General features: G+C 41.6%; 1 protein-coding gene across 11 annotated transcripts in view; it reads left to right on the forward strand.

Annotated features, from left to right (window-relative positions):
- Window positions 1-10,338, forward strand: part of LOC124544304 (MOB kinase activator-like 2) — a 31,790-nt gene extending 21,452 nt beyond the window's left edge. For 9 of the 11 annotated variants that reach the window (XM_047122792.1, XM_047122793.1, XM_047122794.1 and 6 more), the window contains 3 exons: window positions 7,186-7,343; window positions 8,875-9,096; window positions 9,769-10,338. In XM_047122792.1, the coding sequence (XP_046978748.1) occupies window positions 7,186-7,343; window positions 8,875-9,096; window positions 9,769-10,121 (733 nt within the window). In that variant the 3' untranslated portion in view covers window positions 10,122-10,338. The other 2 variants (XM_047122789.1, XM_047122791.1) reach the window with 2 other exon arrangements.
- Window positions 10,339-13,417: the final 3,079 nt, after the last annotated feature.

The following is a 13,417-nucleotide window of genomic DNA, read 5'->3' on the forward strand; positions in this document are numbered from 1 at the left end:
GTGCCCACTCCCCACTTAGTGATAAGGGGCCGAGCTAATCAATCGAAGACTAGCGAATTCATTTGAAATATATTTCTTTTAAATTAATTAAAAAAATGTGGTGTGGTTATGGGTACTCGCGACACTGTATCGATTGATTTGGCTCACGCTTTTGAGTAGTTGATATCTAAGTAGCGGCAACCGTTACTTCATTGGTATTCTACCGAGCGCGCTCTCAGTTGCTACGATGACGGTTTATTCGTTTATGCATGTATGCGATCGTGTGCGGTGTGACAGCACTTGGGCGAATTTCTATACTTTCATATTTTATAAAGTTATCACAACTGTATCGTTGCGAGCACTTGTCGTCGTCGTCGCCGTCGTCGTCGCCATCATTGTTGTCGGCAATCCACAAATTGTAAGCCGATGGCGAGCCCTGTTTATGGTTATATCGACATTAGCGTTACGAACGGATTTAAACGTGGCGAAGGCGCATTACTTGCATTTCATCGACATTGCGAAATACTGTGATTGTATTGTTACGACCGGCATCTTGGTGTCATTAGGGCCACGGAAACAGCTACGTGTCGACACAATCGACACAACGTTGCATTCACTGCTGTCGCTTCGTAGGGCTAGCTGGTCCGACATCACCCTGCAGGCTGCAACAAGCCGAGTGTTACACGATCAATCTCAAACGATGTCATTTAGGCGTCGTCGTCTGCATTATGCCTATAACGTGTAGTGTAGCGCAACCGGTGAGGTACAGGACTTGGCCTCGCGCCTCGCGGTGTAGCGAGCAATACGCTTGCGCAATATGACTTGAGACGCTCAATTGTTTCAGTGGAAACGTATCAATTTATAATAATACAGTTATTGCAGAATAATTTCTGACCAATCGAAACGATCTTGTTGGTTTTGTATTACGTGGGCTGGTGTCATGTCAATATTCACGTGTAATGAATATGAGGCAGATATTCTTATCTTTAATTGGTGGAAGTGCTCGGTGCAGGCCTGTCTTTGTATTTATGGGATACTGACCAAATAGTTTTTCGCTAAAAAGCAAAACTTATAATCTTTGTGTTCCGCACTGAAAGGTGTGCCTGTGTAACTTGTTCTTATAGAGCCATAGACATTGGAGATACACAGAGCTGCGGTGGTGGCCACATAGAATCAGGCGACCCCTTTCATTCCCTATATCAGAAAAAATCGGCAAAAGTACACTTGCAATAATTATATCGTGCTGTACTGCTTAACCAGATATAGTTGCATTAGTAAAAAAAGAGTCCACTAATCGATCGAAGGAATTTAGACTTTAATAACTGAGATATACTCGATTAATTAGCATTGTGTGTTTGAGATTTGATGCGGCGATAGAGATTTACTTGGGTTTAGATCACTTGACCCGCTTCGCCCACGACGACGCGCCGCAGCCATGCGGCACGGTGGCGGCCACTTCCTTATATAGATTAAAAACACCGCAATAAACCGTTTACAATTACATCACAATTTTGCCTAGAAGGTTTTACACTGCACCGAACACGTTCACTCCCATTTATTGAGACGGAAACGTCTTTTCGCCTATTGACAAACTAGGCGGAAATGTGTTATCCGAGGGAGCTGGGAATAATATTGCTAAATGAGAATTTGTAAACGAAAACCCCAGAATTTTAACTGTCCCAAATTTCAACCTAGGTCTAAGGTATCCACAGTCTTGTAAACCTGCGCTAGTAGCTAATAATGAGTAATTTCAATATGTAGCCTAAAATTTTCGAGGCAGTTAGATAAGTGATGTGAAAAGACAGTTCCACCCTTACACCCTTACCCAGGCCGCCCGCAATGAGCGAAGTCTCATCTAAGAGAAGTTGCAAGCGCGAGGACTCCCTCCGCAGCCGCGCTGCCGTTGCATGTTTTCGAACCGTAATTAATTATTTTTACTAATTTCGGTTCAGGGTACACAGGGTACTGATGAAATTTGTTTTGAATAGTATAATGTCCTTATCTTATTATTTTTGTGTGAAGTATTTGTTGTGATTAACTGCGAGGCATATTGTTATAGTTGAATTGTTCGAGAGTTTAGAAAAGAAACAGCTTCACCTGCTCGATGGCACGTCATGTCCCGCGCCGATTTGCTGGCGCGCGGGCACTTAGAATCCATACAAGGTTATAATGACATCATGCATTACGCTAAAGGGATTTGAAACAGCTGTTGTTCAATATTCATACGGCATTCAGCCATGCATGATCACGGCGCGGCTCGACGTCGACGATCGACGTCCTTAGTAAATTATTGATTTTAATTCAACTCTATCTGTTATCTTTTATTATTAGATATATGTATAATTGTTACCCTGAGATTAATAGGTGTATATGAAATTTTATTGCTATACTGAAATTATAATTATACATTGATTTATGTCTTTCAATGCGTAAAAATTTCGAAGTTGTACGAAAATATTTCGCTCAGTAAACAAGCAGAGCACGCAACGTAGACGTCTCGCACGTCGTCCCGCGCACTCGGAGCGAATAGAAAAGTAGCTGTCACGCTATCTTCAGTCTCCAGCGACGTCCGATTGCACGACGACTGCAGTAATAGTCACACTATAAGTTGCTCTTTCGGGAATGTTTCGATTCTGAAGTTTTAATAGCGTAAGTTAATTGCAGTCAAATCGACAACGATGCGAAATTGTTTGGAAGAACAGCAAAATGTCTCGGTGACTGCAAGTTCATACTTTTCGTCTCGTGGTTATACTATATTTGTTGCCGTTTCTCTTAAATTAATCAATATTATATGTGTTGTTGTAAATGATATGCTCCGATGATAACTTTCTTAAAAAGATAAGATGTTTCGAATTTAATTTCAACTTATTTTTAAAATCTTCCGCATTACCTTGAAGTAACACAATTAAAATATCAAGGTAATTTTGCTGTCTGACGTTTGTTGCGCATCTGAGTTCGTTCTTTTAACTTAAGAGCAATGGAGTATCATCAGTTCCATAGCTTTAAGGAAAGCGTAGGTCGTATAAATCCCCCGAGTTCGCGCAAACGTATAAGCAACCATCCTAATTTTGTGTTGAATAATTGAACTGAGCCTTATAAAAGATATCAGAAGTGGTGAGGGCTGACTGCAACCTTTAGAACTGTTATGTTAATGTTACGTTTTTCCTTCCAAACTTCGTTATAACGTGACATCTTTTAGCTAGTTAAAAAGAGTTCGTATTGATTACTGATGATAATTCTTTGATTTTTTAAATCAAAAGATATATTTCATGGTGAAGAATGCTCTCTCTGAAGTATTACATTGGTTTTATGTTAATAACTCACTGAAGAGAAGGTTTAAAAACGAATGAACGTAACTTTTGGTGAAGCATAATATATTCCAAAAAAAGGACCTTTGTATCAGTATAGATTCTTTACTCCCAATTGGGCCCCATATAAATTCATTGTTGAGTATTGTAGATCAGGTATGCAGCCTTTGCGAAAAAAAATATTGGCTGATGTTGACACCTAATGTATTTTTTTTTCACAGTACAATGTCCAATGGTAATCTACGCTTGGGTAATGCAGGCGATATTAAAGCCACATTTCTATGCCGTGGCGCTCTTGTCACATGGGCTCAAAACAATAATTAGGATGTTGAAATAAATTAAATACTTTTCTTTTAAGTGTATTTTTGATAATGGAATATTTGGGCAAAATAGAAGCGATTTTACCAGAAATTGCGACGTAAATGTTGTAACCACACGGAACCACAAGCATAAACTACTAATTTCAATTAACCGATCACACAGGACTAGACACTCTTTGTGGAACAACGTGTAAGTTTTTCCAGGATGATTCCAAAAAAGAGGTTTCGATAAATAGCGTTCGCACACGAACGATATTTATAAATAGACAATGTGTACACTTCGAGAAAGAGATGATCCGTTTCAGACTATTTCAAATAACGAAAATATGTTTCTTATTATTGGGTGACAATAATAATCGCACAAATAGACATCAAACAAAAAATCCCGCTGAGTTCCTTTCGACTGTTCTTCTCCGGTCCGAGGTGTTAATTTCGGAACCGCTGGTAGGTTTTTGGTAATCAATCATAGTATCTGAATTGGTTACACTTACCGCTAATGCTACGTTTGAAATTAATCCGTATAATAAGTAAGCATATTGTTGATTTTATAATCAATTGCTAAAAAATTCAAAATGCGCACAAGGCACCAGAAACAAGATGTAGTGCAATGTAATATGGAGAAGTTGTTTGTCTGCGGGCGTCGAGATAATTATTACGCTGACGTCTCTCCCGCTCGCCGCCGGCAACAGGTGCCTGAGTGCCCCCTTCCGTCTGTCCCGTGACGTCACAACTTGCGCTCCTCGCCACCCTCCACACCCCTGGCTATTCCGCGTGCAGTAGATTTTTAAAAAGTATAATTATTCATAAACGCTTTCGTTTATTTTTTAATCGACTTCAAAAATAGGAGTGTTCTATAGTGTTTAATTTAATCTATCCGACAATAATAAACATTGTTTTCGTAATCGTTGCCCATTTTTGTAACATCCTTAATCAACATCACACATATTCTAAATTCTGAGTTAAGTGCGTGTGCGTGAGTCCGTGGCGCCAAATCTTCCAACAGGCCGGCGCGGCCGTGTAAAGGACATCATCCACGACTTGTTGTTCTGGTGATTTAAAGTAATAGTATAGGAGCATTGTGATCATCGTTTTTGTCTGGCAACATTAATAACGAATTCATAAATTATGATATAGGTGGCAGAAATGATATTTTATGAACATATACAAAACTAATTAGTTTCTTTTTTTTTTAAAGTGGAGTAACCTTATGTGAGTATCATCATGTACATTGTGTGCGGAAGGCATGGCATCGAGCCATGCTCTAAACGAGTGAGGCATATGAAGTCGGAACACATTGACCTCCCTGGCAGTGACAGCGTCTACGAAGGAATTGTTATGTTGTTCGCGCTTAACCCGAATGTCCGTAATGAGTTCCGTGTGGAAAGCGACGCGCGCGCGAGCGACCACTGCGCCACGCACCTGCTCTCTATTGCGCATTCCTCGCGATCGTCAGCTCGCGCAATCAATCTTCAGAGAAGGCTAAACATATGCACGAACAGATATCAAATCGATCTAGCTACATATTTTGATTGATTAAAACGATGATGGACGCATACGAGATTTTCATGTTAGTTGCAGGAGTTAGGACATATTGTGAGTGTCGTAGGTATTAATCGATAATAGTAATATTTAATATACACAGTTAACGTTAAGCCTCGCTGGGAAGAAAAAGCCCTCGCTAGTAAATACAATGTTCGTTAGGTCTCGGAGCGCACAGCTGCAAGCTGCGGCACATCGCCTGGCACGTCGCCCGGCCCAGCAGGGCAGGCGAGGTGAACGCTCGCCGGCGCACTTTTACTCTTCCTATCGGCCCCGAGACCGCGTCACCTAAATTATCGAGAAATAAACACTATTCACTCACAGTTTATGTTTCTAGTTTGCGCCAATTATTTTATTAGCCACTATGACCGATTCAATGATTTCCGGTAATGAGGGCGGACCTTGCTAAAATGTCGTTAAGTATGCTTGTTGCACATTTATTTTGAACAATCATAATTGACACTATCTCAAACAGATAGATAGTATGTAAGTTAAGTATCGTGGGCGATAAGCGCATGCGCGGGTGTGTGTAATAGAGACAAGTTTAATAGTGGACGGCGCGGGGGCCGCGGGGCGGGGCGGGGCGCGGTGCGCTCGGTCAGCCGGTCAGTTTTGAGTGTTGGGCGATCAGTAGTTCCCGTGATGTGTCACGCAGTGGTTCTGGGCGTGCTCTTTTCTCTTCCGTCGTACCTCTACTCGGCCGTGCCTTTCAGGTGAGCCCGACCATAAAGTACATATTCTCGTCGCTATCGAGGCGTCGAGTGCACTAAAGATTAGTTTCTAAAAATATTAAAATGAATTCATACGCGCGAGTGTCGGAGTGTCAAGTCGCGTCTTGTGAATTTGATTGTTGATTGCAAACGAACTCCTAGTATGCGCGCAGTGATATTTAGGCGACTTATTTTCGTTTTCGGAGTGAGCACGGCACACCGGCGGACACGACCGTGACAGTCTTACGACATCGCAATCGGCTCTGCGCTGCCTGCCGCCGCGGCTGGAGGTTCCGCATGTCCACCATTACGAGCGCGCCTCTGTGACGTTTTGTGAGATACGTGACCTTCAGCGAACGAGTTGTCAAGTTTTGTTGATTTCCTGCTAGCGAAGGGCTCCGCTCAGCGTAGTAAAACTTAAAAGTGCGAGCGAGCGTGAGGCGTGAGCTAGTGACGAGTGTGCATGGCCCGCTGCTTTGAGATGCTCGTGTTTTGGCTTTCCGTATTTCTCGACGCCGTACTTTGGCCGTTAGTATTGATTTCGTTTGTCTTAAAACCTTGTTTACATACCAATCTTTACAATATATTTTTAGTAAACGATTATTTGTTGTTGAATTGTATAATAAGAAGTATCTACGTACAGCGTCTGTTGCGAAACATCAACTGACTCCCTGAGTAATCTCCGTCAGATCCGTCGTCGCATAAAACTGAGATACAATAATTATGTTTGAATAAAACAGTAACTTCAGAGTTGTATTAATCAAATATATAATTGTTCAAGAACGTATATATATGTATATAATATGAGTAACGCGTAAGGACTAGTGGTCGCTCGTCGGTTCGTTGAAAACTGAGTCTGAACCGATGCCGCAGTTTGTCGTTACAATAAAAACCCAAATATTAAAAAAAGCGTCTTTTGCAAGTGTCTTTATGTTAATTATATTATTGGTAATGTTTTTTCCCAATATATGTAATGTATTCCTGATCTATATACCTAATATATCATTCTCTTTGCACTCTTGTGCGCATAAAGTGCCGCGCCGCCTACGTCTGAATAATTTTCGTAAAAATATGAAGATAACCTCGTTTTAACATCAAAACAAATAATTCTGTTGGACTAAAACATCGACGTCATGTGATTTTTTTAAGTTGATTGGCTACAAATATGATCGATTAATACAATAAACACTAAATGATAATTTTTATCGAAAGGGACAAAACCGCTACTCAGTCAGCGACTCGAATGTTTCTTACGTAATCTTGATTACCAGTATTTGGAAATGTCTAAATGTGACGCAGAAGTATATCCTGGGTTGTCGTTGTTTCCAGGAAGGCGCGGCGCAAAGAGCGCGAGGGAGAGGGCGCGGGCGACCCCAAGCTGTACCTGCAGGAGGCGCTGCTGGAGCGCAAGCTGCCCGAGCTGGACATGCGCCAGCTCGTCGACCTGCCCGACGGCCTCGATTACAACGAGTGGCTCGCTTCGCACAGTTAGTATTCACCCGTCCTCACATCAACCGGCTCGGCTGTCGTTCTAATCACCAATCTCGACGGAACTTTCTATTTGCATACACGGGGCTCGAATCCGGGATGGGCAGACTTTAAAGGCCCTGCCTGCACGTGCTGCGATACTCTGTCTCGTATTCTTGTCTTGTTTGAATTATCATAGAGACTCGTTTTCTAGTAGAGTGAAGTGTAACACGACACTAACTACATACAAAGGCCCGTCTGGGTTCCATCCTCTTATCAGATATGCCGCCAAACACCCATAGCCACTGCATTGCAGCACCTGCAGGCACAAGGGGCGTAACATCTGTTGCCATTGGTGGCGTATTGGCGATGCAAGGACTTTTACAGAATCCGTGTATCTGGGCGTTGGTGACCGCTTATGAATGTTCACTCCACGGTCATAATATATATGACCGAAGAGTGAACATTCGAAAGCAATATAATAAACGAAAACAAGCGTAACGTATGTAAACAGTGTACCGAACGAGTGTGATTGATGACGCGGGTCGGGGGGCCGGGGGGGGGGGTGTCTGGGGGGGGATAAGGAGATGGCGGTCTTTGCGCACAGCGCGCACTATCGCGGCCGAATGAGTTGTGTAAACAACGACCAGTTGCGAACATTACAATTTACAACACGACATTGTGCTTGAAAAATATTAAACTCTTTGCGTATGACGCATATCTATCTATAAGTCTTGCCTATTTACGTTTATTTATATAACTTTTAATTATTCTAAATCTAGAGCTCAGTATAGCAGCCAATAAATATATAGTTTTTCTTTTTTTTTATATATATTTTAAAATGTGGGCACGCGGTCATCGGCTTGATTCACGTTTTGGGGACTTGCAACATTCTGGTACGCATGGGAGCGTTTCTGTCTGTAATAGTTTTGGCAGCGCTCGCTTTGTAGCGCCTGGACCGACTACATCGACATATTAAATTATTACACAGTGTAGACAAAGTCGCTTGCGTCTGTCCCTGTGTATGCTTTCACCTTTAAAATTCACAACGGATTTTGATGCGGTTTTTTAATAAGTAGATTGATTTAAGAGGAAAGTTTATATACACCTATAGGTAGCACAAGAACAATATAAGAAACGCTGGCTGATCCCTAAGAGATTGGTCAAAATAACGTGTAAATAATGTTTAAATAATAAATAAATCAATAATTATAGGACGATACAACTTAGATGTAGCGGCATCGGCAAACTTCGTAAAACCATCACATCCGAATTAAGTACACTGTTCCAAATTATCAATATTTATTTCTTTTGTGAACATACAAACGTAATAATTTGTAATATCATAGGTCAAATCTACTACTATATTCGTCAATTTAACACGTCGATTTACATGCACTTGCTATCTATAGCGACGAATAGCGTCGAATGGCGCAATAGCGAGATATTTCTATTGGTTTTATTAAAATTGCCAATGCTATAAGTCGTGTCGTACTACATCATATCTATCTAAAGTCATGCCTATGAATGTGTACGGGACCGCCCTTGCAGCGCTGGCGTTGTTCGACCACGTGAACCTGCTGTACGGCACGGTGTCGGAGTTCTGCACGGCGGCGTCGTGCGCCGACATGACGGGCCCGGGCGGGCGCTCGTACGCGTGGTACGACGAGCGCGGCAAGAAGTCGCGCGTGGCCGCGCCGCAGTACGTCGACTACGTCATGACCTACACGCAGAAGACGGTCAACGACGAGACTATATTTCCTACTAAATACGGTGAGCAGAACGGAGACTTTCTGTAAGAATTTACTTCGTATCTCACTCGTGAAATGTTGTCAACCGTTTCACTTTTGCTTGTGTACTGCGGTGAGTTTCGAGTTTCTTTGATAGTGGAATGACCTACGGAGTGACTCAAGGGAAGAGCCTGTTATTTAACTGATTTATCGTTCATAATACTTTTTCTATGTATACCTGGATTCAACGTCGCTAGGTTGACTGGAATTCTGCATTACATTTCTTTGGTTCCGTTGAGAATATCCTCCAAACATCGATTGATTATTGTACGTGTTATATTTGAAGGTTACGAACTACTTACTTCCAGAGGGCTCGAGACTCCTTTGAGCACTTTTCACGATTCCGCGTAGTTTCGGATTTGACTATTTATCCAAGCCCGCTTGAAAAATTCATCTGCTTATTTACGACACATTTTACTAAATGTGATGATCAGATATTCGTATTCGCAATTTTATAAATCTGATGTAAATCGTCTCCTCACTGGTTGTTATTATTTTTATCGAATTCTATTTCCAAGTGTAACTTTGTTATTTTAAAACGGATATAGAGACACCAGTCCGGCGCAGATGAAGTATAATTACAGAGCAGTATAGTATATACACATGAGTACCCAACGTTGCCACCGAAAGCTAACCGGGCCGACGGCGATTGCAGCGAACGAGTTCCCGGCGCAGTTCGAGGGCGTGGTGCGGCGCGTGGTGCGCCTGCTGTTCCACGTGGTGGCGCACATGTACGCGGCGCACTTCCGCGAGCTCGCCATGCTGCGCCTGCACGCGCACCTGCACCTCACGTTCGCGCACCTCACGGCGCTCGACCGGCGCTTCGCGCTGCTGGAGCACAAGGAGACCGAGGTGCTGCGCGACCTCGAGGTGGCGCTGCGCCTGTCGGAGGCGGCGGGCGAGGCGGCGGGCGGCGCGGGGGGCGCGGCGGGCGGCGCCGGCGAGGCGGACGACGCGTCCCCGCGGCGCCGCTCGCCCGTCGTCACGCAGCCGCTGGCGTCGGCGTGACCGGCGCCCGCGGGGTACTTAAGGGTTGTCAGATGCCTTCCGCGATGCGATCGAAAGTTGACGCGTGTACGTTTCGTAAGTTGAAGATTGTTAACTCTATTGTAAATATTTCAATCTGTTAAGTAGTTTTAGGAGATTACGATTAGTTTATAAATTTGTGATTGCTTTGGTTGTAAATAAAAGTGATATTTGTTTAACTAATAAACTGAAAGCTTTACGAGTGCCTTTGATTCGCCCGTGCCCTTGACTCCGTCTCGTTGGTATGTATACAGTTGTGGTGGTCTCACAGTAATAACACTGCACTCTGCCACGAGTCGCACTCGGCAATGAGCAGCCTCCGAACGCGGCAGCTCGGACCGGCAAGCGCGACGGCCCGCACGCGAGGCGGCAGATAGCTGCCTGACGACAATAATTCGGAAGATTTTTATGTTTTAAAGGGCCGATACTAAAAGTCGACATGTACACTTACATAGAGAAATGAAGCGCTACCGGTTAGGAAAGAAAATATTACCTAATGAGAAACGGCGACAAAAAGTCAGCGGGTTAACTGTCCGTTTGTGATCGCGGTTTGTGGTTGTTTGCCGTCGAATAGTATTTTTTTCGCATCTATCATATGTAACATTGAGTATTGAGAAACAAAAGTTAATATTTTTTTTAGTTACTGGGTTGTTCGTCTTCATTAAACAGTGATCACCGATCTATAAAAACATATATTTTGTTAATTCAATAAACACGTATTGCAAGAAAATATATAATCCTTGCTTGCGTAGTGTTCGTAATGCTAAGCTATACATATAATAAAATTTGAGTCTGTTTGTAATATTAAAATAGCGCTTTTTTTAATCAATGCATATGCTTGTATAAGTACTAGGTACACGGTACATATACCAAAATATTTTTTTTACAATTTTTGTCTGTTTGTGTTCCGGCTCATCTCTGGAACGGCTGCGCCGATTTTGACGGGTTTTTCAAAATATAGCGTCAAATGGTAAGTAAATTTTAATACACGACTTCACGCGTCGTAAGAAGTTGCTGCGAAAGCTAAGAATTAAGAGGAAGTGGGGCGGCTCTGCTTGGCGGCCGCGACGCACAGGAAGTCTGAGTACCATGTGTGGAAATATGAAGAGCACATTGTCATATTTCTACATATTGTATACTATTCGAATTAAAGTTTTTGACAATGTTGTGTTCTGATTTTTTTTTAACCCAAAAAAATATTTAACTTTGGTTATTTATAACAAATAAATGGCTACCAAAATGCTAGCTTTACTACATCTTAACACAGTACGAGTACGTACAATGTTTAAATAGATCAATTAGTTGGTATTATTTATCAAAGCAATTATTGGATAGCCATTTTGGGCCAATTTAGCCATCAGTGGATAGATTTATAGTATAGGTTAAATTAATTATAAAATTGCCACGAGTTCGGAATATATATCCTGCCGAGAGGATCCGGCAAGGAGCTAAGTATTAAATTTATGTAAGGAATAACGATAGTCTCTTATTAATGCCAGTGCAGCAAAAAACATCTGCGAATACGCCCATATAAGTTAAGTTTGGTTTTATTTATTTGCCTTGGACGAAGTCACGAGCCGGAGTGGGTAATTTATTGATCTATTACAAACAAATAAAAAATAATACCTTGCCTAACCTATACAGGTGTTTTTGCTGCGCCGTGCCGGCGATGATACCAGACCACTTCTTATGAAGAATGGCTGAAGCAGCATTTTAGTGCTGTGCATGTTGTTGCCTCGTGATGCAAAGCACCACGACAGCAAAACGAACTAAAATATACCCAGTCGTTTTCTTAAAACAAAGCTATTTCATAATGATAGTCTAGGGTCGGCATTAGAAATTCGCATCCCGAATTTGATGATAGTAGGGGTTGTTTCTTAAGGGGGTTGCTCCCCTCTCGAAATTGAGACCCCCCCTTAACCCCCCCCTTCCCCAACCTTAAATTCTGGATGCGATTTTCTAATGCAATCCCATAGTCTATTGTAATCTAGGATTTAGTTTGTATAAAACGCTGATTACTGAACATTGTATTCCTTGACAGAGTCGGATTTAAAGTTCTCGAGGCCCTGGGCTTGTGGCCCAGTGGAGGCCCTAGACCAACAGGAGCGTGGAGACCCCAATAATTATATTATGGATTATTAAACTTTTTTTATTTCAACCAGTATGCTATGATTTATTTATTAGTATCGATAACTTTTAACACATTAAGTAGTAAGATTATTATAATTTGACTACATCTCGGTATTTGTTAACTCGCTGAAAAGTATTGTGGCCCCCACTCATGTGGAGGCCCCAGGGCAGTTGCCCCGGTAGTCCCCTAAATACGGCCCTGTTCCTAGAACATTACTCTAAATTAATTAATTCAACGATTCAATTGCACACCAAATTATATATTATCCTTTTTGCTGCTGACCTACGTTCTATCTGGCACTTCACTTTGAACACACTCCGTTAATATGTGATACACATCTTTAAAACCCACCAACCAACCACCAATTGGTAGAGGTACTTTTTTAAGGCAAAATGCAAATTTATTTATTTTTATAACCCAAGAAATATCGAGGGCTGTAGCTGAGTAGTCTTATACCAGATACCTTTTTGTGTTGACCTTTCTTCGAAGGATTCATCCCACGTGTCTTGGCATCGTTTATACTTCTTTTTACCTTTAGCATAATACATACTTCTGCTGAGAATACTCCAACATATGAACTCACTTTGATTTGAGTATCGATTTTTTTCAATTATTAGTTTTAAGACTACTCACCTGCACCTTCTATACTGCGGCAAGTTACGCAATAGTTGCAGATTATCCCTGTTAGTTGTGAAGTCTTTATCTACACCTACTACTTCTAGGGACTTGAAATTATGTAAAAACATATTTGTCGTGGTATTGAGAAAACTTATAACACCAAGTTTTCGACTCCGCAAAGTCAATAAATCTTTCTTGAGGCAAGGTGTCCGTTTATATAATAAAATTCCGCAGACATTTTTAACTTTACCGTTTCGTAAATTCAAATCGTTTATAAAAAATACATTGGTAAAAAAAGCATATTATTCGATACAAGATTTTGTAGATGATAAAAAAGCTTGGAATTAATACCTCTTGACTTCCAGGCAGGATACATTACATACACATATAATTGTATTTAGCTAATATGACTGTATTTTTTAAATGTTGAAAAAGAGTAACTACTCAGTTTCTTGCCGGTTCTTTTCGGTAAAATCTACTTTCCGAACCGGTGGGTTAAATGACATAAAAATATTTATGGAATAAATAA

Source organism: Vanessa cardui, chromosome 4 (genome assembly GCF_905220365.1).
Source record: "Vanessa cardui chromosome 4, ilVanCard2.1, whole genome shotgun sequence".
NCBI classification, from domain to species: domain Eukaryota; kingdom Metazoa; phylum Arthropoda; class Insecta; order Lepidoptera; family Nymphalidae; genus Vanessa; species Vanessa cardui.